The 25,959-nt window shown below is 33.9% G+C and overlaps 1 protein-coding gene across 1 annotated transcript; it reads right to left on the bottom strand.

Moving 5' to 3' along the window:
- Window positions 1-9,797: 9,797 nt before the first annotated feature.
- On the bottom strand, window positions 9,798-25,631 carry LOC149415100 (uncharacterized). Its single transcript, XM_089643000.1, has 6 exons — window positions 25,436-25,631; window positions 24,066-24,494; window positions 19,989-20,189; window positions 15,760-15,903; window positions 15,522-15,578; window positions 9,798-9,823 (listed from the first exon to the last, which is right to left on the bottom strand). The coding sequence occupies exons 1-6, from the start codon at window positions 25,629-25,631 to the stop codon at window positions 9,798-9,800; spliced, it is 1,053 nt and encodes a 350-aa protein (XP_089499126.1).
- Window positions 25,632-25,959: the final 328 nt, after the last annotated feature.

Raw genomic sequence — 25,959 nt, 5'->3', positions numbered from 1 at the left:
GATAATATACTGCTTAGTTGTTTTATACATAATGAATATGTATAATGAGGAAATCTGTAATTGGTTTCTCAGTTAAGTGAATTTAACATGCATAAACCAACCAAGTAACTGTTAATTTTCCTAAAATAAAATATATTATTACAATAAGAACATGATATGATTTTTCCTTAGCATGAATGCGAATTTCTAACAATAAGTTGGATATCCGTGAACATGAATGATGACAGTAAGAAAATGAGAATGGATTTTGCTTAGTATGAGTGCGAATGTGTCTTCTTAAGCTTGACTTTGTGAGCGTGAATAGTTACACTCAGAAAATGAGAATGGTTTATCCTAAATATGAGTGATAGTGTGTGTCGTTAAATTTGACTTCAATAAACATGAATAATTAAAGTAAGAATGTTTTTTCTTTAGTATGAGTGTTATTGTGTCTCATAAACGTGACTTCTGTGAACATGAATTATCGCAGTAAGAATATGAAATTGGTTTATCTTTAGTGTGAATGCGTATGTGAGTGATTAAATTTGTATTTTGTGAACATGAATAGTTACAGTAAGAATATGAGAATGGTTTTTCCTTAGTATGAACAGAAATAACACGAGAAAAGAGACGGGTTTGCCTTAGTATGAGTGTGAATGTGTCTTATTATGCTTGACCATGAATAATCACAGTAAGAAAATAAGAACAAAGTTTTCTTAGAATGAGTGTCAACGTGTTGCAATAACTGTGACTTCTGTGAAAATGAATAACGACAGTAAGAAAATTAGAATAGTTTATCCTTAGTCCTCGTATGAGTGAACACGTATGCCATTAAATTGCAGTAATAACATGAGAACGGTTTTCGCTCAGTGTGAGTGCGAAGGTGACATAAAGGCTTAAATAAGACACTTACAATAAGGATTTGCGAAGAAACTAACACAAAATGTCCTAATATTACTTTACATGCCAGAAAATTATCATTACCCTTTCCCTCAATTTATTTGGTGGAATGTGGTTTTAGCGCCATAGGCGATTTATTCATTAAAAAACGAAATCGATTGGATATAACTAATAGAGGGGACCTAAGACTAAAATGAACTAAGTTAGATCCGGACATAAAATTTCTTTATAGCAAGCGTAACTGAATTTAATTTCAGTTATAATATATGTATTAGAATAGGTTTTATTTAATTTCATTAGGGGTTCATATGTTTACAAACATATTACAATATGATTTGAAAATTTACCTGCTGTTTAGTTAAAAAAGATGCCGGTGGGGCATAGACTAAATACAATACATCAATGCGGTGGGGCATCTTATGGTAGCTATACACGTTAGGGTTTGCATGATGGTTATGCATGTACATGCATAACCATCATGCATAACCGAGTTTAATAAAACACATACACGTTAGGGTTTGCATGTACACTTTCCTATAAACTCTCAGTTAAAGGTAGTTGCAGCTATGTAACGGTGTTTTGTAGGACATTTTCCTAATCTGCTGTGCACTGTATCGCCAACAATGGACGACGACGATGTGATAGCTGTACTTGACTTTATACTTGTAACAAAGAAAAGGACAAGAAAAAGAGATCGCACTGAGTGGTGTAAACACTGGCTTTTGAAAAGAAAACAGTTCTCTCATATAAATTTGATGAATGAACTGAGATTTACATCCACTACCACAGAATATTGGACACTGAGAACTGAGAATGACTTAGAACTCTGCATGCAAGCATGAGCGGCCGCCACACACGCTCGGTTATGCATGCGCGCAAACATAACCGAGTGGCAAAAAATATCTATTTTGGTATTTGTTAGGTTGCATGTACATGCATCGATAACTGTACAGTTTTTTACATACACACTAGGGTTTGCATGATGGTTATGCATGTACATGCATAACAATCATGCAAACCCTAACGTGTATGGCTACCATTACTGTTGAAAAGACAACGGTGGGACATGGCATATAGAAGGCTGGGAAACACTGAACTAGAGCGACGTTTTCACTATCATTTAGAGAATTTCTTCCGGAAAATGTATGTACATAAAACATGCATATTATATTTGTAGAAAGTAGAGAAAACTCGATGTTTTTTAATCGAGTAGTAAAAATATATATTTTCGGGCGCTTACATTGCTAACTCTGGCTAAACCTTATGAGATACATCAAAATAATGTACTACGGAATTGTATATCTTAAAAAGGTCTGCAAAACAGTCTTTAATGGCATGTGTATATCTCCAAAAGTTCACCCCCAGAACGCCAGGTACAAGTCAGATAATAAAAATTAAAGTAAAAACAATCAGATCCATGTACAAGAAGGAATCAGGATTAGTAATGAAATCTCCCTTTTCCAGATCTGATATCTCAATATGGTCGTGTAGGTGGAACCAATGAATGAGAAAACGTTATTTTCTAAATGTTTCCAAAGTTAGGTAAAGTCTGCTAGTAGCCATAAAGTAAAAACGTAGGTATTATTTTTAGTAAATTATGGTTTTCCTTATTCAAAATTAAATAAGCGACGACGCTTACGTTTTTTAAGTCCAATAATTTTTCTAAAATTGACAGTTTGTACAACGGAATTGTACGTACGTACGGATTCGTTTGTACGTACGGATCGTTTTTTATTTAAATCGCAATATTTGAAAGCAAAATTAACTATGTACAATATTTTGTTGTGAATTCAAAAAATATCATATCTAATAATTCAAAGAAAAAGATTAATACAAAATTAAACTAAATTTTAAAATTACAAGTGATTTTTTAGCAAAAAATTTAAATGAAAAAAGAAAATCGGTTATTAATAGAAAAAATCAGAAAATTGTTCTGACTTTTGAAAATTATCCATTCATTAATTAAAATAAGAAATTAAATTTAAAATTTAACTTTCAAAATGTGGCCGAGGAGTATTTTGATTTTGGTATGTTTATTGGCATTTTTGGTATCGGTGAGAACATACGATGTGCCAGAAATTGTCAGGTCCTTGGAGCTGGAAGGAGTTCCCTTCGAGAACCTTCCGACGCCCGAAAAACAGATGTTTCGCTTGTCAGAGGAGGAATTTCTAAACTATTTCGAGTTTTGGATGCACCTCAAAAGGCAGAGCACGACGGGTTTGCCACACTTTCGATGTTGGTAGCAATAACGTGATTGATAAGTTGGTTTTTCAGGAGGTCCTGAAGAAAATAATTTCGCTCAGGGGCTACGTCATCTTTGAGGGTGGTCTGTGGGGGGGTCTTTTTAATGAAAGGAAAAAGGGGTGGGTAAGAATCTAGGGATCAGTGCGTCCAAGAGTGACGAACAATTAAATCAATCCATTCCGCTGCGGAGTAAGACAAGGGTCTCCCTGAACCAGCCTCTGCCGATCCAGCCCACCAGGCAACAGGCGCATCCGCCGCCAAGACCTAAACACACCTCGTCAAATCACCAAACGCAACGAACCACTTGGTGTGGACCTACGGCAAAGGTTTATAGTGATTTTTTGGGGTATTTTGCCGTGTTGCGCTACCTCCTTCTTTAGTAATCTTGTAATCTGATTACACATCTGCCCTTATGATGGACACTGCAACGCTGTCCGAAACGTTGGCTAAAGAAAGAGGTAGCGCAACACGCCATAATACCTGGGCCCTTTACACCTTATGATAACTAGATGGAGCCCCCGTGGCTGAGCTGATCACTTGACATTATATGTTTTTCCTTCTCAGAAGCCGAGTTGCTCATTAACCGAGTACGTAACAACGAGTAGACGCGATATTTGTGCTCTCACCAAACCGATTAAAAACAGTGAATAATCTGAAGATTTATATTCAAGTGAGTGAACTTACTGATAAAAAAAGTTTTTCTTAAAAAGGTGGCTAAATATACTGTCAATCAAGTGCTTTATCACGGTGCATTTTGCAAATTTAACTGTGTTCTATTGGAGTCCATTAGAGCTCAACCACTGAGTGATTGTGACAATAACACACAAATCAACGAAATAAACACTGTGTAAACTAGGGTAAACATGACGCACACAAATAACCACCGATTTATGGAATCATGCAAGACGGCAATTCAAGACCTGTTGGAGGCAGTACAAGATCCAACAAAAAATTTTACCAAGGATCAACAAAACTTAATTACCTTAAAAGCAAATACAATATTGGCACTGATGGGTCACGTCGCCATTGAAATGACTGAAACCAATGTCAAACTTGAGTCGTATGACCAATCAGCAGATAGAAAACGATACTTAAATCGAAAAAACGAATTTTACCTAATGATTACGCCGAATCAAAATAATAAAGAATCAAATGAAAAACTCCAAAAACGAATCCAAGAAAAAATTAAAAACGGAAAATTAAGGATTAGTATTGACAGCATTAAAAAAATTACTCAAAATAGATTAATCATAAAATGCTTCAAAAAAGAGGATGCACTGATGCTGCAAAAATAAATCTCCAAAGAATTACAGGATGTAGAAGCAAAAGAACTTATGAAAAAAAAACCTACACTTATATTCAAAGGTATCTTCAATGACTACAACACTGAAGATTTTACTGATGACCTATTTGAACAAAACGAATATCTTAAAGTTTTTACACACACTACAGATATCAAATCACTAATAAATGTGAAAAGGGTTGTTAAAAATAAATACAACGATACGGTGAACTTCATTGTAGAGGTAGACAAGGACATCCGAAGAACTATAATACAAAAAGAAAAAATAAATATCGGATATCAAAGAATTTACGCCGAAGATGCAAACCCGCTGGTACAATGTTTCCATTGCTTACGCTTTGGACACACATCAAGTAGATGCCTTGGGAAAGAAAAGGACGCATCTAGCTGCAGCTATTGTGGAGACCCTCACACACATACGGCTTGTATTAATATAAGCAAAGCACCCAAATGTCTGAACTGTGAACAACATAACCTAAAAAATAAACTGACATTTCCATCAAATCACCGAGCAAATGACAAAATTAATTGTAAGTTTTATAAAAAAATGCTTGAAATTGCACACCAAAAAATCGATTATTGAAAATCGTTATGTTTTAATATTTTCTTCCTCAGGATGTCATAAAATTGACATTTCTAACTACGTTTTACAAATCCATATTCTTGAAGTTTATTTTGTACTCTATAGTAGTATTTTGCACATAACTCTACAGCAGTATTCTCTCGTATTATTATTGAAACATTTCTCTTTTTATATATTCTACTTACACGCCGATTTTCTTCAAGTTTGTTTTGTATTACTCAATACTAGGTTGTACATAGCTTCTCAGGAAATAGTATCAAATAATACTAAACCCAACAACCATAATATTAAAATATACGAGGATAATACTATTATTACAAACAGTTTGATATTTTTCTTTATAAGATGCACAAAATTAAAATCTATTTTTCAATTTATTTTTTACAGGCCTACAATATTCAAGTATAGTTCGTACATCTACTCCACCCATACTATTTATGTACATTGGCTTGCAACATTACTTATTAATAGATGCTATATTTCAACTTCTAACCAATATAGTGAATGTTACGAGTATAATATTTTATATTTTTAAATGGCTTTCAACTATATTGACAATGATACTGATGTAGAATTTACCCGTGCAAGCAATTTAGAATGTTGGATTCACGCACAAAATATTAATAAATGCAATTCTAACCTAACCTGTGTCCAAATAAATATAAGATCACTAAACAAGTATTGGGATATTCTTCATGCCTATTTGAAAAACTGTTTGAAAGACATAGATGTAATTATGCTTTGCGAAACTGCAATTAACGACGAACTTATTAAATTATATGATATTCCAGGATATAAATCGTATTACTATTGCAGAAGCAATAAACAAGGAGGCGGTATATCGCTGTATATAAGGGAACATTTACATTTCAAACAAGAAATGGTTGAAACCATTCACTTTGAAAATGTGTTTGGAATATTGACATTACCTAATAAATGTAATTTTTATATTTTAGTAATTTATTGACCAACCAACCTCAATAAAAAGGGATTCTTAAATGAAATTTCTTGTTTTTTTTGTAATAATGTAAACTTTAATGATAATTTAATATTTTTTGGGGATATTAATCTCAATATACTAAATCAAAGTGATTCAAACAGGTATAATAGCTTATGAAAATATACTAACCAGTAATTACTTAATAAAATGTATTAATGGTACGACTAGAGAAGCAATCGTTGCTGGTCAAATAACTAAATCCTGTATTGACCACATAAATATATGTCAGGTCCAAAGATATTAGAAGAACGAGATGTGCTATGAGCAGTTCATACTGTGTGGAATTGTTTTGCCGAGTGTCGCCGGTTATGTTCACCAATACTACTGCACACCTTCGCTTACGCTAAGGTATCCGCACCAATACATAGAACAGATTTCTGTGCGTACATGTCCCGATACCGTTCAAAGTACCCTAATTAGGTAGTACTCCGCCGACGGTCCGGCGGCCAACATAGCATATCTCGTTCTTCTAATATCTTTGGTCAGGTCTAATACATATAACTTATCCGCGTGTGTAATTGATTCGAGAATTGCTGATCATTTTATGACGGGACTAAATGTACAATACCATGATGTCAAAAATATTGAACAAAATGAAAAATCACAATTCTGTCTCAAAAACGTGTTGATAAATAAGTAAAAAAATATAATTGGAATATCCTTTTGAAATAAGTGGATTGCGTTACTCTGTATAATAAAATTAAAAATAAATTTAATGAAATCTATGAAAAAGTACTGTAGTAAAGTCTTATAAACCTCAAATCAGACCTAATGCCATAAATGAATGGATGAATGAAGATTTATTATCAAAAATCAAATTAAAAGATACACTTTACAAAAGATGGAAAAATAATCCTACAAATAAATTTTATGAAAGAGAGTGCAAATGTAATCGAAACAAAGTTACAAAATTAATCAGTGCATGCAAATCAAAATTCTTCAACTCAAAATTTAAAAATTACTTTGCCGACTCTAAAAAAACATGGGACGAAATAAACAGATTGTTAGGAAGGAAGAGCAAAAGTAATGGCGACCAAGTAATATCAAACTATTTTTTAAAAAAAGAACAAACATCTGACAATTTTGCAAACTTTTTTTCTGACAATGTTGAGCAACTATTACATAGATGTGACAAAAAAGCTTTTCATATTCAAACACATAGACTTCCACACAGCATGCTCTTAACACAAGCAAAACTTTGTGATATTGAAAAAGTAGTCAGAAGTTTAAAAAATAGTCAATCGCCGGGGATAGATAAAATAAGAATGTCTGACATTAAAAAACACTTTAATATCTTAGGACCTATTTTAATTCTATTAATTAATATGATTTTATCGGAGGCAATTATACCTGAAGATCTCAAATGTAGCATAATCCGACCCATCTACAAAGGTGGTAAACATAGTGAAATTGAAAACTATAGACCGATCAGTATTTTACCTGAAATTGAAAAGATCCTAGAAAAATATATATCTGTAAAACTAATAAAGTACCTTGAAAAATGTTCTATTATTGATAACCATGAATATGGTTTCCAAAAAAATAAAAGCACAGATCTACTACTTCAAGAATTTTCAAATAAAATTAATAATGATCTTAACAAAAGAAAACATGTACTCGTATTATTTATTGATAATTCAAAGGCTTTTGATACGATTGATCATAGTAAATTACTTAAAACTCTAGAAACCATTGGAATTTCGGGAAACCTACATAAATTGTTTGTTAACTACTTTCAAAATAGAAAGATTTGTGTAAAATTTTTTGATCATTTTAGCAAAAAAAATATTGTTTTCGCAGGCGTACCACAAGGGTCCATACTAGGCCCTACTTTGTATATAATATATGTTACTGCAATGAAATTTATTTTTTCTCATGTAAAACATTACGTTTATGCTGACGACACTGCATTAGTTATTTCACATGAGGATTTATTAATAGCGAGCACTTTACTGCAAATTGACTTTTTCACTCTTCAAAAATGGTCACATGATGTAGGTTTAATAATCAATGCTAAAAAAACGAAGCTTATGCACATCAGATCTCTTCATAATAACATCACCATAACTCCTAAAATTATTTCTCATGATTTTAATTGCATCCATAACTTTGTAATACAACCATGCTCATGCAAAAATATTGAACTTGTTTCAAAATACGTATATCTAGGCTTAACAATTGATTGTAATTTTACATGGGATATACATATACAAAAAGTCTGCACACGGCTTAGAGCTATAGTGAGCAAACTTTATAGATTGAAGTTTTTTGTTCCACCAAATACCCTTAGAATAGTATACCTGTCATTGGCGGAATCCCTAATAATATATGGAATAACTTCATAGGGACATTCAACAAAAACAAATCTTCTTTCAGTCCAAAATGTACAATATTCGTTGGTTAAATTATTATTAAACAAAACCAAATACGAACAAAGAAATGACGTACCAAAGTCATTGCTATACAATTCTGTAAATTTATTATCTGTTCGTGCTTTATTGTGGCTTAAAATTGCGAGTCAGCATACATCTCAATCTGAACATAGTAAAATAGTGACACATGTTCATAATACAAGACTAATTGCAAACGATGGACTTGTAGTTCCCAGATACCTGAATAAATACGGTCAAAGAACGCTAGAATACCTCGTTCCAATAATTTACAACATGTTACCAAACTCAATAAAAAGCTGTGAATTGACTAACAGAAGGAAATGTATGTTAAAAAAATGGTTATGTGAAAGAATTTATTTGTACTAATGTAATTATGTGTATATTTTATGTACTTGTTAAAATTGAATATGTATTTAAAAAGTAATTGTTAAAAGAACCCGTTGACAAACTGATATCAATCAGTTTAACGGGACTTAATTGTAAAAAAATGTATTTTTGAAAAAAAAAAAAAAAAAAAAAAGCTCCACTCCTTCGTTTCTTTGAAAGACCCTCCAGACAAAGTTATTCTTACCGCATGAGGAAACCCTGTCAAGTGCCCCCCACTGTTGAATTTAGCATCCACCTCTGGTCTGGAGCTCCAAAATACCTATAAAAAAATCCTTGACTCTGTGCAGAAACGGGAGGTCCGTAGATTGGGTCATAGATTCCCCTATCATAAAAAACGGATCGCAATCTTTAGAGCAAAGGCGTCAAGTAGGCATGCTGACCTCGTTATATCGGAATTACAATTGAAGATGCTCTGAGGAACTAGCGCTGATGATCTCTTCAGCACGCGCGGCCAACACATTGACATTTGTCACATGAGAACGGGTCGCTTCTACGACTCGTTCTTGGGTTCAACAACTTGGCTGTGGAACGATTTGCCTGCTTCTGTGTTTCCTCCCTCCTACAACATGGATCTTTTCAAGACCCACGTTCGCTCCTTGCTCTCCTCCAAAAAACCCTCCACACAGCATTGATGACATAGGCCCTGAGGAATAAATTTCTCTCAGTGTGTTCCTATTTAATTTTTTGTGCCTCTCCAACACCATAATTTGTTGACGGTTCCAGCCCGATGCTCCGTATCACTTCATAGCTACAATCCGTCCCGGCCGCAACCTGTTTACGTCTCCAACGGTTCTCTGCTAACCACCAACGGCAACGGGTATCTGGTGTTCCCGTACGGTGGTGCAGTCACCGTTGCTTGTCCAGGGAGCTACCTAGTGCACCCCAGTGCCACCGTACTGAAGACGGAGGCGGTGAGACACTCAATCCAACCTAACCAAAATTAATATTACATAATCTTACATAAACTAAACTATCCTAGATTCACTTTACCTTAAAATAAGCAAGTATCTAGCGGTTTCCTGATGCACCCATTGCTAAACACGGAATACAAACATTCATAAGAATCTCTTAAACCCATGTGAACACTTAACTAATATCAGTGTAGCAGTGTATAAACCACTTCGGTGGAACATTCAACACAAAAAACAGTTTTTAAATTGTCCAATTTATAGAAATATAAACAGTGTAAATTTAGATACAGATCGCCGCTATTTCATTTGACAACACACAAGCCAAAAAAGTTAGCCCTATTCCTCGGCCTGAACAATCCTTACGTCACTGCAGAGCAGGCTGAGCAGGAGCTAGAGCCGTGTCGCGATGTCTGCGCAGGCAATTCCGCCTTTCGCTGGCTGACCTGGCAGCCGCGCGACATGAGGCGCGGTTACTCCATTTGCTGCGAAGTCGGCTTCTTCCGGAGGGCCGTGCGGCATTTGTCAGACTTTTTGGCAGGTGAACTATTCACGTGATGGATTTTTTCATTTATATAAACAATAATGAAGTATTCCTTAATTTTAAAAAAATGCCCGTATTAAAATCCTATCATGCATCAAAACTTTATTCTAAAAAGAAGCTAAATTAAGGACCTTGGTATTATTTTTGATAATAAATTAATTTCGGTTCCGCATATAAATGAAATAAATAACAGTGCAATGATATGTTTGGTGTTTATTTTGAGGACAGGGAAAGATTTTAAATGAATTAATCCATCTAAATTATTATTCACTGGGTTGGTGAGAAGCAATCTAGAGTATTATTCGACAATCTGGGCTCCACTGAATAAGATTCTCCAACTAAGTATCAAGAGAAGGAAGCGTTAATTTCTAACATTTATTAATTACTAGCTGACGTGTTCCCGGCGTTGATGGGGGTTATTCTTAGGACAATGCACACTCCTACGTCGTTTTTTCCTTATTTTTTCGTCAACTGTGCGTCTCCTATTGCAGTGTGTGCTAGCCCCAGATTTTGACAAAAATATTCCACATGCAACAATGTCTGATGAATCCATCGTTCCAATATTTATTTATATAAAACAATATGACTTTTATAAGTTGGAGGAAGAATTTAATCTCGGTTGACAGTTGACATAGACAAGTGACAGCGGCATAGTCACTTCTATGAGCGTATTCTATTTCAATTCCAATTTTAAACCACGATCTAAAATATTACGGATTACGGCACCGGCTTATTCATACCGCTTATTCCTATTATAAACGGGTATTTATTTGAAAAAAATATTGTATGAAGCGTTGCCAGCGATCCCGAATAATTACCTAAATGGGTAAAGGAAAATTAATAAAAATATAAATATAATTAAAAATTATTGTTTTATTATTGATTAAATTTTTGTTTTATTATATATATAAGTATGTTATTACTATACTCAAGGGAATTTAATATTATTACTTTGCATTTAAAAGAAAAGTAGGAACGAGTAAAAAAAGAAGTTACTTAGTTACAAACACTCTTAAAATTTATTTAAAAATTGTATAAAGTTATGGGTTAGTCTTAATCTAGGCTTAATACTGGTCTTAAATTGTAATTCTTAAAATTAATTGTCCTTTTACTTAATCCTAATTTATTGTTCATTCAATGTCTTCAAAAGTTGGGTCACGTTACGAGATAAATATACAAAAATTGTTCAGGCACTTCCCTTTACGATGATTCTGGAACCGCGGATCTCCACGTTCGCACTTATCACTGATAACACAAGCGGCAACTTGGGCTGATTCCAAAGGGCGGAATCAGTTCAGCCTGGGCCAAGGCTCCGACGGGCGGAGTCGGCAGGCAGCGACTTCTGAGAGGGCAGCTTCCTGGGCGGAAGTCTGGCGACCACTCTGGCTTCCTGGGCGGAAGTTCGCGGGGTTACGGGAAGAGCCTCGGCGACCGCTCCAAGGGGGAGGGCAGGAGGTTTCTCGGCGGAGGCGAGATAGTGAATCCTGAGAGGCGAGATCGTGACTGTTTTCTCCAGAGGCGAGATGGGAACCCTTTTGTTGCGGAATCAGTTGTCTTCACCCGCGCGATCCGGCGACCGTAGCACGCCTGTGGTGGGGTGCTGGAATTATAGTGGTTCCGCTATACACCACTTCGGTACGTTGTCTGAGCCCGTGGCGCTGGCATCGCCATTCTCACCGCTAGATTGCGCTGTCTGGCTGATTCTGATAATATTGATTAATATTATGCATGCATACACTTAATTGATATCTGGTTGCAATTAAATTTCTAATCTAAGTTGACAATTACTCCAAATTTAAACTTCATGTAAAATATTTTAAAATTACGTTTTTTAATACGACCTTCAAACAATTTCAATATAGCCTAAATCAACTAACGACAGAAATAAGGTTAGAACGGGACTAAAATTCAAAAATAAAATAAACTTCACTACCTTAAATAATTTAGAGAATTAGAGTGACGATGACATTTCACTATATTATTTTATATATTATTATTTAAAAGAACAAAAATCACCTCACTTGATATGTTTTTATAATTAAAATTTAAAAAAATATTTTTTCCATTTACACACGAGTTTTTGACTCTTTTAAAGAAAAGCATGTTAACTTTTATTATTTTTATTTGAAACTGTGTCTTATAATCACTGTGTCTTATAATAAATGTGTCATATAATAATTTTTTTTTTTTTAAATATACTTTTTTTTTTCACTGATTCAATCTTTATTGCAATATGGAATTGTTGGCTGAGGTGGTGTATTAAAATCCTCTCTCTTGCCTGTAGAAATCATCAAGAGAATATAAATTAAAATAATTTTAAATAAGACATATGATTACCCCACCATGAGATTATTTATAGAATTTAAATCCCCTAATCACTTAAAAAAACATCGCTTTTACAATTTCATAAAGATTCTTTCAAAAACCAAACACTTTTTTCAAACAGCAACATACCAAATGTGCAAGGTTCTATAACCTCCCCGTGCTGCAAAACCACCACAGCCCAAACATTTTATAAATATAATGGAGTGAAATGGTTTAACGAATTACCTCTAGATGTAAAAAATTGTTGAAATTCAAAAACACAATTGAAAATATAATTCAGCAGTATTTTTTTAATTATTACACTTTTAAAATAATATCATTATTCTCTAAAATAATATTAGATATATTTTTTTCTGCTTTCTTCTTGTTTTTCTATTAATTTTTTTACAACAATTGTCTGAAAACTGTATTTTATTTTTCTTTGTTAAAAATAATAACATTGTTAAAATGGTAATTGATTACGTTTCCTCACCTTTTAACCACGAGCTTTTGCTCAAAGAAAAGGTGTGTTAGTTTACTCTTCCTGATATTTAAAAAAAAAACAACTTTGTAATATGTATTTTTTTTATTTTTATTTTTTTTTTTCTTTATTCATAAAAATATATTTAGATACAGGTTTTTTACATCCTTTTCGACTACCACACTAGACACATGTCCGTATTATGGTAGTCGAAATTTGTATATAATTATATAAATGTAATACATGATTCATTCAGTTGTAAAATAGGTATAGGTTAAATAGGTTTAACTGAAAATAATAAAGCGATGAAAATAAAGATAAATTAAATAATTATTTTAAAAATAAATTTTAAACAGAATTGAAATGAAAAAAAAGAATAAAAAAAGAATAAGAAAGCAAATGAACTTATTTAATGATGTCAGGTATTCTTTAAAATAGTTCTTTCCTTCATAAATAACCAATACTGAATATATAATATTATGTACATGATCACATACAGGAAAGAAATTGGAGTAGGTGAATCTTGTAAACATAAAGATAAAAATAAAAATAAGGTAGGATACAAATAAAAATAATAGACAATGCTAGGGATAATAGAAATAAAAACAAAAAATAAAAATAATCGCATCAGCGTAATATAAGGTTTTTGTTGAAAGTTAATTTAGAGATAAAATTTTTACTCGAAAAATAAGAACACTATTAAGTTGTAAGGTATTCTTTATAATATTTCCTTCCTTGAGCAAATAACCAGTTCTGTACACTAATGGCATAAAGATCATCAGTTTTCGATGTCTTAATATCAATACTCAGTAAGTTGAACATTTTTGGCGCTATATAAGAGAACTGTCGCTGGGCGAAGGCTGTTTTTGTTGGAGGAATTTTACATTTTTGGTGTGATGAGTAGCGGGTGCAAATATTGTGTTGAGTTTTGAGTGCTAAATCATTTTTCCTTATGTGTATAAGAATTGTCTTCAATTAAACCGGAATGAAGATTTCTCTTCTGGTGCCCGCTTGCGTCTAGCGGCGGATTAATTTAAGTGAGTGTTGCCACATGTGGGGGAAATAAAGTAGTACCACAGAAAAATGAAAGAGGTTATCTCAGGTATAGGTAAGTAACTTTTTAATTTCCACTCCGAGAATATGAATAGCTGAGGAGGGAACATGAATAAGGTTTTCAGCCAGTATGGGTGCCTTACTACGCTATTAAATTTGACAATCGTGAGCACGTGTAGTTCAAATAGGAACACCAATTATATTTTTTTCCAGTATGGTAGCGTAAGTGCCTTCTTAAATTTGATTTGTCTGAACAGGAGAAGTTACAATGAGAACATGAATAAGGTTTGTCTTCAGTATGGGTGAGTAAGTGCCTTGTATAATTTGATTTAAATGAACAGGAAAAGTTACAATGGGAACATGAATAAGGTATTTCTTTAGTATGGGTGTGTAAGTGCCTTGTTAAACTTGATTTAAACGAACAAGAGAAATTACAATGGGAACATGAAAAAGGTTTTTCTCGAGTATGCTTAATAATGTGTCTTTTTAAATGTTCCTTTTGAAAACATGAATAGCTGCAACAGGAACATGAATACGGTTTTCTCCAGTGTGTGTGCGTTAGTGTACTGTCAAACCTGATTTGTTTGAAAAGGAGTATTTACAATGGGATCATAAATGAGGTTTTTCTCCAGAATGGGTGCGTAAGTGCACTGTTAAACTAAACTTTCGTGAGCACGTGTAGTTACAATGGGAACATTTATAAGGTTTTTCTCCAGTATGGGTGCGAAGGTGCACCGTTAAAGTTGAATTTTCTGAGCAGGAGTAGTTACAATAAGAACATGAATAAGGTTTTTCTTCAGTATGGGTACGTAAGTGCCTCGTCAAATTTGATTTAAATGAACAGGAAAAGTTACAATGGGAACATGAATAAGGTTTTTCTCCAGTATGGTTACGAATGTGAATTTTTAAATGTTCCTTTTGAGAACATGAATAGCTGCAGTAGGAACATGAATAACGTTTTTCTCCAGTATGGTTACGAATGTGAATTTTTAAATATTCTTTTCGAGAACATGAATAGCTGCAGTAGGAACATGAATAAGGTTTTTCTCGAGTATGGATGCGTAAGTGCCTTGTTAAACATGAATTGACAGAGCAGGAGTAGTTACAATGAGAACATGTATATGGTTTTTCTCCAGTATGGGTGCGTAAGTGCACCTTTAAACGTGATTTTTTTGAGTAGGAGTGGTTACAATGAGAACATGAATAAGGTTTTTCTCCAGTATGGTTACGAATGTGAATTTTTAAATGTTCCTTTTGAGAACATGAATAGCTGCAGTAGGAACATGAATAAGGTTTGTCTCCAGTATGGTTTCGAATGTGAATTTTTAAATGTGCCTTTTGAGAACAGGAATAGGTGCAGTAGGAACATGAATAAGGTTTTTCTCCAGTATGGATGCGTAAGTGCCGTGTTAATCTCGATTTGAGTGAAGAGGTGTAGTTACAATGGGAACATGAGTAAGGTTTTTCTTCAGGGTGCATCTTCAGGTCCGTTATCATATCTGAAAAAATAGCAGATAAAACTCAATACTCAATGAGATATCAATAATAAAACGAAAAAATGATTATAAGAAATTTAGACAAAACAAATCAATTAATGAATATATTTGTACAGCGCCCTTGGTGTGATATTTCACGAAAATGGCGCTATAAAAAATAACCAAATATTATTATTATTCTTACCTGCAGCTCTTACAGAGCGCTCTAAGCATTCCGTTTTAACGTCCAGCAGGTCTATGTCTATCGCCGAATAAGGAATACCTCCACCGTCTTCTTCTCTGTGTCCTGGTTCTACCTTGTTGGACACAGTCTCCACATTAATGCTACCTGGAATAACAAAAAAACAATACAGGTTTAGATCACATCAACGAAAAAAATAATAACTTCACTGACTTTTTTGCTATCCACACTTTAATTTCCGACCACTACACAACAGCCCTGTGCTTTAAAGATAAACCGCCCACAACTGCTAAATTAAAGTACGTCCCTCGAACAAACTACAAGAGTTTAATTAAAGACTTGCAATTAGAATACTGGCAAAAAGTATTTGATCAAACTGATACTGACATTGCGATGAATGAATTCATCCGCATCCTTCATACAAATATATATCTAAACATACAAGTAACACACTCATACCGAACAGCCAGTTAAAACTTACGCCCTGGATATCTCCCGGCCTTGTCAAATCGATTCACAAAAGAAACCAACACCACAAAAGGGCGCAAAAGTTTCCAGATAATATTTTAGTACAAATTCACTGTAAGAAATACAGGAACATAAGCAAAACGATTTTTAAAAATACGAAGGAAAATTATTATAAAACGTTCGTTCACGAAAATTCTTATACTCCAAAACGTATGTGCGAAGCATTTTGTAATATTAGTAAAACAAAAATCAACAGGTCTTCCGAAATTAAATCATTAGATATCGGTAACACAAACTCCTCTAATCCAAAAAATATGGCGAATTTTGCTAATAACTTCTTCACATCGGTGGGAACCACACTTGCCAAGAATATAATTGCACACCTCCTTATTAGCGATAAAAAAAACACAAAGGCTCTCAACAAGTCCGTTCTCCATAAAATCTAACTCCAACAGTGAAACGAACAAAGGTGAATCACGGCTAATAATGAATTTTAATATTATTATTTCTTCGATATGGATGACTTTGTGGTAAATGCTATAGACAAAATGCTCAAGACAAAATCGATTTTTCTTAAAGTAAGTAGATGTATGACACATAAGTAAATATTTATGTATTATTTACTCGTAAACTGCATAAATTATTTAAAAATACAAACTAAAATTAAATTTATTGCTACATACATTGAATATACCTTACTATTAAAACGATATACAGATCGTTTTATCAAGAATTTTATCACTAACTATAAATCTCTCCTTTCAGAGGATAGACACCATCCAGCCCTGAAATTCGAAATATCCTCCGCGATTCAATCAAAAATTAAAAACAACAAAGAGCGTAGGCGAAATTTCAGGAAAGCTGATTACACGGAAATTAATAATGACATTGACTGTATTGATTGGAAGTCTGAAATCGCAAATTTATCAGCAGAAGAAGCAGAAGACCAATTCTATTTAATAATAAACAATGTAATTGATAAGTTTATTCCATTACTGGCACGAAGAAATGAAAAATTTCCCATATGGTTTACCCCCGAAATTATTAGGCTATCACGGAAAAAGGACAAAGTCTGGCTCAAATGGAAGACATACAAAGGTCTTTCTGACTATCGTGAATTTTCCTTCTTACGTGCAACATACAAGAAGTTGTCTAGTGAATCTCGAAAGATATTTTTCGACAACATCGAAAGTTCATTGCAAAACAATATCAAAAGTTTTTGGTCATACATATCCTCATTAAAGTCGTCCGACGGATATCCTGCTGCTATGTCCTTTGACGGCCGTGAATCTAATAATGCCCAGGAAATCTGTAATATGTTCTCTGAATTCTTCAAGTCAACATTGGAACCCTCCTCCGTCAATGACACAATAGACATTGATCAACTTGAATCAGTTCACGACTCAGGACTTGCGCAAATTCACACGATTAAACTAACGAAACAAGAAGTGAAATCAAGTTTAAAGTCGCTAGACATAAACAAAGGTGCGGGTCACGATGGAATTCCGGCGTTTTTCCTTAGATCTGCTGCGTCGTCACTGTGCGTGCCGCTTACCATAATATTCAATAAATGTCTGAGTGATGGGGTTTTCCCTGGCAGGTGGAAGCTGGCCTACATCATACCGGTCCACAAGGGTGATTCGCGTCAACGAGTGGAAAACTACGGGCCAATATCCATTCTCTCGGCAATCCCTAAACTGTTGGAAAGACTTGTCCATACTAATATATATCCCCAGCATGCTGCCAAAATTACAGAACAACAACACGGGTTTGTCAAAGGCAGATCTACTGTGAGTAATTTACTTATTTACTCTAATTTTTTGTTTACTAGCATGGATCAAGGCCATCAGGTAGATGCAATTTACTGCGATTTTAAAAAGGCTTTTGACAAGGTTGATCACCTTATTCTTATTAAAAAAATGATGTATAACGGAATTAGGGGAAACTTATAACGTTGGTTCATCTCATATTTAACAAAAAGACAGCAAGCTGTATCGTTACGAGGACATACTTCCGTATGGGAACCAGTTACTTCTGGCGTACCACAGGGATCAATTCTAGGACCGCTTTTATTTATACTTTTTATTAATACAGTTTCTGAATGTTTCATGCATTGTTTATTTCTCTTGTACGCCGATGACATAAAAATATTTGCTATTGTTAGGAATTTAAATGATTGTCTGCTCATCCAACGAGACTTAGTAAGGTTTTGCAATGAAAACAAAATTTACCTAAGTTACAATAAATGTAAACAAATAAGCTTCACTAAAAATCATAACGCTATTATACACAATTATTATATAGGCAACTATTCACTAGATCGTGTATACTGTATAAGGGATCTTGGCGTACTTTTTGACTCCAAACTTCATTTCGATGCGCACATTAAAAACATTGTGAATAAAGCTTACTGCATGCTAGGCTTTGTTATCAGAAACAGCCGCGTATTTCGAAAGCCTGAAACCTACCTTCTGCTTTACTATACGCTGGTCCGTTCTCAACTTGAATACTACACCTCTATATGGACTCCACTTTACGATATCTATAAAGAAAATATTGAAAGTATCCAGAAGAAATTTCTGCGTTACCTCAACCACAGAATGAGCGCACCTAAACGGGGATACACAAATATGCTCTCGAAATATAACGTATCCACTCTTACTAACCGGCGGATTTACCTTGACCTAATGACCTTGTACAAAATCTGTAACAACTTTATCGACTGTCCTGGCTTACTCAATCTAATAAACTTTAAAATACCACTCAGAACGACGAGGCTTAACGACTTATTCCATATTAGCCGGACGCGCACAAATGCTGGTGTCAGAGATCCAATCAGAAGAATGTGCGAATTGTATAATAAAAACCAAAACCTGAAGGATTCCGACATATTTTTTGATACATATAGTACTTTTGGTAGGAAATTGAAGTCTGTTTTACTATAAAAAAAGAAGAAAATGTGTACTTACTTCATTCACTATACTCTTTAAGTACTTTTTTATGATTTATCTCTAAACTTGTATAAAAAATATTTGTACACTTTTATTTGATACTGAGCATTATCTATATACAAAATAATTTTACCTTATTTACATGTAAAAAATATTTAAAATTGTTATCTACCAGTCAATCAGTGAGAAATAGTTAGGATGCAGGTGAATTCTCAAGTTATTGTTTTACAAAATTATCTTTTAATTACTGTCTGTATCTGTGTTTTCTCCTTCAATAAATAAAAAAAAAATAAAATAAAATTTTTTTTTTAAAAAATCACAGATTTGACAGGTTCTTACTTACTGCAAAGTAAGAAAAATAATCCTATATTATATTCATAACAACCGTTTGAAATAAATAAAACTATATTTCACACTTTTCAACACTCTCTTTCGAACACCGTTTGATAGAAATAAAACTATAGTGCACACTTTTCAACACTCTCTTTCGAACACCATTTGATAGAAATAAAACTATACTGCACACTTTTCAACACTCTCTTTCAAACACCGTGACTTTGAACTTAATTGAATTCATTAGTACATTTTTTTGGCACAAGAGAGAGTAATAGTTACACGATTCATTACACGTAAGTAAAACTGTAATGGCATAATAAGTTTTAAAATTTCTTAGTTTGTCAGTTTCAAGTAAGGAAATATTTCAAAGGTAAAATCAAAAGAACCGATGGACGACAAGAATGGTAGAAGAAAACAGTTGGGTGTTCTAACTGCGTCCATCTGAAACACATCCATGATATATGTAATGCAACTTACTAGTTGGATGAACACCGTCAGCATACTGTAAACATTCCTTCTTCACATCTTGGAGGTCGATTTGTATATCCGTATACTCCATTTCACCTGAGCCTTCTTCCTGCGACCATGGTTCAGTCTTGATGGAAACACTAGCTGGGTTGGGAAGATCCATGGCACTGCTGTGATAGGGTACTGTTTTGTGATGGTAATTGTTTTCAACTGAAAATAAACAAAACCTGTTCCAAAACCTCTCTACACAAACATTTTATATAATTTTCAGATGAAAATAAAACTCAAGTCGACTCAAAACATAATATGGATTGTGTAAAAGCATATTCTTGTAAAAAAACTTAGATGTATTAACTAACTAACTAACTAACCATGACGCCGTTTCCCCGCTGGGGTAGACAGAGAGGACGGACCGCAAAACAACTCGGTCTTGGCACAATCTTCTTGCCTCATTCACATTCATACATACTCTTCTATTATTCTGACTCTTGACATGGCCTGACTCGAGTATCTGATTCACTTGATCGCGCCATGTCTTCCTCGGGCGTCCCCGACTTCTGCTACCATTCACATTTGCATCATATAACCTCCTTACACTCCTTTCTTCGCTCATTCGCTCTACATTCCCAAACCATCTAAGCGTCCCTTTTTTAATCTTACTCTTTATACTGACATCAGCCTTGCACTCTTAAATAGGTAAATTGAAACGATAAACTAAATGAAAGAAGAATTAAATTAACTAAGTCCATACCCAATTTCTACCGATTTATAACAAGTTTTTCGATAACTGTTTGATTTTTTTTGTTCCAATTAAAGTAATATTTTAAGATAATGTATATATATTTGTTATGCCGAAATATTAATTGTATGAAATTTCCTCGATAAAAAAAAAAAACAAAAAAACAGCTCCGAAAATTATTAGGAACACATTTTGTTCTGTTATTTTATATGTTATAGGCATGAAAAAATACACAGTGTATCTTTAAATGCAACTAAAGCATTTTTCGAGAATGAAATAGAGATGTTTGCTCTATTTCAAACAGTCGTGTTTTATTAAATATTTTCACCATTTTCGCTTAATTATTATCGTTTTTTAATATTAGCGCGCTCCCTCTAACATTCGTATTTACATATCTCCCTTTCATACCATCTTTGAGCGCTTACTACGGGGCCGAACATGATAGAAGATTCATTTCCGAATTGAATTTCATATTGAAAACATTTGTTTGTGATATTATAGACTGCCCCAGTTTTGTTAGACTAGTTGCATTGCAAATGAATCCCTAAAGATAAAGAAAACAATATTGGTTTATGAATATGACGGTGAAATATAAAACATACTTGTTGACGCCTATTATTGATATTGTGTGTAAATGCTAGACAAAAAAAAATTAATAATGATTTTTACTTAATGGAATCCGGTAAACTCTTTCACTCGGGTTCAAGATTAGATGAACTGCATTACTAAAGGCTGGGTTTTAATATGTGACAGCGGCTGTGAGTCAACTATTAACAAACTTGTGTATTCTCGTCCGTCACGACACGTGTTAACCTGGTTGGTGTTAGGTACCGCAATATGTTATAACACGAGTGTTAAGCAATATATTCTTACAATAAACAAGCACAAAACAAGGAGTTGAGAAGTTACTTAGTCAATATAACTAGAACCTACTTACTTAAAGGCGTAGTGCGGCGGTCACTTCTAAAGCGTTGAAGCAAAGTAGAAGCTCCTCAATTATAAAAACTATGCTTTAAATGTGTTGGTTATTGAAATAATCTCAAGTGACATAAATTTAACACCATTATTGTAATGTTCATATGAAATTTAAAAAGACGTAGCAATAATAATTAATGACTACAAGAGAGCACAAGATACGGAGACGCCATAAATAAACCACTCTCTAGATCGATATCTTCGGGCTTTTTGTATGGCCCCATTTTGTCACCCCCTTAACCACACACGACCACAGATAAAACGGTCGTTTGGTCCAGACAGGTAAATATATTGTGGACCATAAATAAATCTCAAGGCCATTTAAAAAAGTGCTAACATAGACAATATAACTGCACCCAGCTAACATTGTTCATTCACTAGCCCAAAAAAATTATATTTTTAAAATAAAAATATTGGAATGCAGGAAAAGGAAAATAAAAAAAACCCACAGCTATGCACACATAAAAATACTTTTTATTTTCAAAAAGACAATGGACAGTAATACAAAACAAGGTCAGTACAACCGATGTATTCAGCATTGATTTATCATTGAAGTAGAAGATAAAACTAATATATCTAAACAAAACATGAAACAGAACAAGACTCAGAAAAATAAAAAGTAACGGTCTCAACTAGGAATCGAACTCAGTCTTACTGCAACAACTTAATAGGATTTAATTTGACCTTGAACAAAAATACAAGAATATATACACAAAATACATATTCAACAAATTTAAGAATTAATTATTATTGCCACAGCACTAGAAGTTATTCAAATTCTCATGCAAGGGTTTCATATAATTTCCACAGCTTTGTCGTCAGCAAACATCATGGAAAATGCTGGTTAAATCTGAATACTTACATGATGTAATTCTGGAGAGGTTTAAATGACCTTGTTTGATGTAATCGTGGCTTTTTTTAGCAGTTTTAGCATTCTAATACGTGGTATAGTATCGCGTCGGAATACGGATAGGTCTGAAAAGGAAAATTAATTAAATTATTAGCCAATGAAGTACATTCAGGAATCAGGAACATTGTATCAAAGAACGAGAGGTTAGTACCTGTATTTAACAACGGGTTCGGGTCCTTCTTTCAGTTGGTGGAGATAGACAGGATATTATATGATGACTGGAAGATTAAGCGTTGCCAAGCATTCTTTATTAATCCCAAAAGTACCGCATTTTTGCTTTCAAATGCGAAATGACACCCACAAACAAACGCATTTCTTGCTGCTTCTTGCTAGCACCGGATTATCGAATCCGTCTGAGCAACCTTTAACACAATACGGCATTAATTTATCACCTTGAAGAATTCTAGCACGCAACATTATTTTTAGATGGGTTAGACGATTTTCAAAATTCAAAATATTTACGCTAAAAACTTCAACTGACTAACTTTCGAAATGGCGTCTTCGAAATTACCGTTAATTTTTATCACAGCATAACACATGCTTAGCTTCTCTTTCTGTTACACAAGTCCCTATGGTAGAGAGCGAGAGATCAAACTACAATTTTTGCTCTGAGCCAATGAGATTTGAGCTTTCAGCCACAACAGCTTTGTCTACAAGAATTTGGGTTGGGAATAACTCCTCCCATCAGGGTTACAAGGTCAGACGGGAGTTGTACGCCCCTGGGAGACGCCGACTAACGTTAATCTGACGTATCCACTAGAGACGGTCGATATTTCTTTCAAGGTTAACCTTTCCCTTATTGTCCTAAAAAAATACACGCGTTCCGGTGCTGTGTAGTGAATACACATCTTAAAATAAGCGATTTAAAATCGGAAAAATATGAATATTTATAGCCAATCGCTTATTTTTATTATATTTTATTTCAAAAGTGATAATAATTGTAATTTAATAGCTGAAAACATGAAAAAACCATCGGCAGAAGCTAAAAAAACGTGCGAAGAGTGCTTATCTAATGACGGTCCGTGACCGAATGGCGGCTGATGGGCGCTGGACTACATGCACACAGCTTTGCGTGTTTACGCTGCCAGTCTTGCAGGGGTTTCAAACTTAATTTTTTTTTTAAATGAAATAAACAAATTTGTAAAAAGAAATATTATATTGAGAAACTAAACATAAAAAATTCCACATGCATTATATTTAAATATAACAGCAAAATTATGTAAGAACAAAACAATACAGCGAAATTAAAAATAATAAAGATTTTAAACCAAATATATTAAATTGTTAATCTAAATTGCATCGACATTGTGGCAGAAAATATATTTTTTTTCTTTTCTGTGGCTTGTGCATACAGATTTTTGACAAATATGACAAACTATGGTGCTTCTTTTTTTTGTGTTGTATGGGCAAAATCTGTAGGTTTTCGACGGTGCTCGGGACACTAGTACATTTCTTGAATCACTCGTAATATCATTCGTAACAGCAGTTGCCGGTGGTGTTTCTTGATAATATGACAAAACTGTCTCGAAAGCATCTTGTTGTTGTTTGTGAAATTTGACCGTGCTGTTTTTTCTTTTCATTACATTGGGCTTAGCCAACTCTAAACCTAGCTGTCTTATGAATAATTTCGTTTTACTTCTATTATTTTTTTTCCACTCCGGATACTTTTGAATCCATAATAAATATGTGTTCAGTGCAGCAATGTCTAACATTTCCATGAACAAACGAAACGGCCATCTTCTTGTCGACCTTACACACGAATACTCGGAGGTCATTTTGTCCCCTGTGTCAACGGCACCCTTGGTTTTATTGTAATGTAAAATTATATCCGGTTTTTTTGTATCGGTTTGGCTTATTTCATTTCCAAGGAATTGAGTTGACAGCAGCAAAACTGCTTTATTTTGCTGAGGCACATATGACACAAGTGTTTTATTTGATATAAAACCAAACTGGCTACTATACAATGGCCTTTCTTTTGATGGCAAAAACTCTTTAGGGATTTCCCTCTTATTTTTGCGAAGAGTGCCAGTTATGGTCAGATTTTTAGATAGAAGATTGTCCGCCAGTGGTACTGACGTAAAAAAAATATCTGTGGTTATGCCTATATTGGTGCCATATTGAGGTTCCACCAATTCCATAACGACACGATTGCCTTGATTTATTCCTCTTTTATTATTTATCATACCGCTGTATATTTGCATGTTACATATATATGCGGTTTTAGCATCTGCAGCGCGATCCATATTTTGATGCCATACCTGGCTGGCTTTGACTTCATATATACCCGAAATGGACATTTACCTCTAAACGCCGCCAAACGCTCATCCACGGTTATATCAAGCGATGGAGAGTAATTTGATTTACATGCATCTACCAATTTACTGAAAATCGACTTAATTGGCTCTAGCTTGTCTGAAGAAGCTTCAAATCTCTCTCGTCTTGTATCTCTATTATCAAAACGGATCTGAATATATATATATATTTATGAACCTGTCTCGAGACATAGCTGCCGTGAAAACGGCTGACAAAATGGACTTTCACTTGTCCACAACTCATTCAAACTTAGTTTTCGGGTGCGATTTCTGCCAGAAGCAAGCATTATACCGATGAAAGCATATAATTCATCTTCGGATAATTGCTCAATCATATTCCCGGGTAAACGCCTCAATTGACGATTCGTTTCTTGGCATATTTCTGTCACCATATCTGCGCTTATAAATAAAGCAAACATTTCTCTTACTGTGTTAGCTAATAAACTACCATTTTTCAGGCCGGAAGTTTCATTGACAATATTGCATTGCCGACGTCTCGATGATGATGGTGGTAATACACTCCATTCGAATCCATGTTTTGAAATCAGTATTTCTCCCTCGTCTTCATTTTCACTAGTCGATTCCGAGTCCGATTCTTCTAAATGTTCAACCAAATCTTCAGTATCTAATATGTCATTGTTCATTTCAAACTCAATATCACTATCATAATCAAGTTCTTGCGCTATCTCTTCTTCTGTTAAATTTCTGTCAGACATTATTCTTCCTGAAAATGGAAGGGTTTTTGTAAATAATGTAAAACGCAGTATTGCTTAGCTGAATATTATAACGAATAAGAAAAAAAAAATGTAACATTTGAAATAAATATTCAAAAATAAATCTTAGATCAATGATTAAATGACGAAAGCGCACGGATAAATAGTTACGTAATACACACTTTTCAATACTATAATATAAGGTAATAGTATAACACATTATTCGGAAATAAATGAAAAAGTACTTACAAAAAATTATTAATTTAATTATCGAACGGAAATAATGATTCACTTTAGTACCCCTGCACAAGTTGGTCACGAGACGAAGCTA

This window comes from Hesperophylax consimilis, chromosome 19 (assembly GCF_061612785.1).
Source record: "Hesperophylax consimilis isolate HC1 chromosome 19, BYU_Hcon_1.0, whole genome shotgun sequence".
Taxonomy (NCBI): Eukaryota; Metazoa; Arthropoda; class Insecta; order Trichoptera; family Limnephilidae; genus Hesperophylax; species Hesperophylax consimilis.
Note: the sequence above shows the minus strand (reverse complement) of the source record. Positions and strands in the feature narration are given on the sequence as shown.

Coding starts and splice junctions, on each gene's coding strand:
- LOC149415100 (XM_089643000.1), bottom strand. CDS start 25,631: ATGTCTGACAGAAATTTAACAGAAGAAGAGATAGCGCAAGAACTTGAT. Junction 20,190..24,065: donor TGTTACGAATGATATTACGA/GTGATTCAAGAA, acceptor GTTTATTTTCAG/TTGAAAACAATTACCATCAC. Junction 15,904..19,988: donor TGACGGTGTTCATCCAACTA/GTAAGTTGCATT, acceptor TTGTTATTCCAG/GTAGCATTAATGTGGAGACT.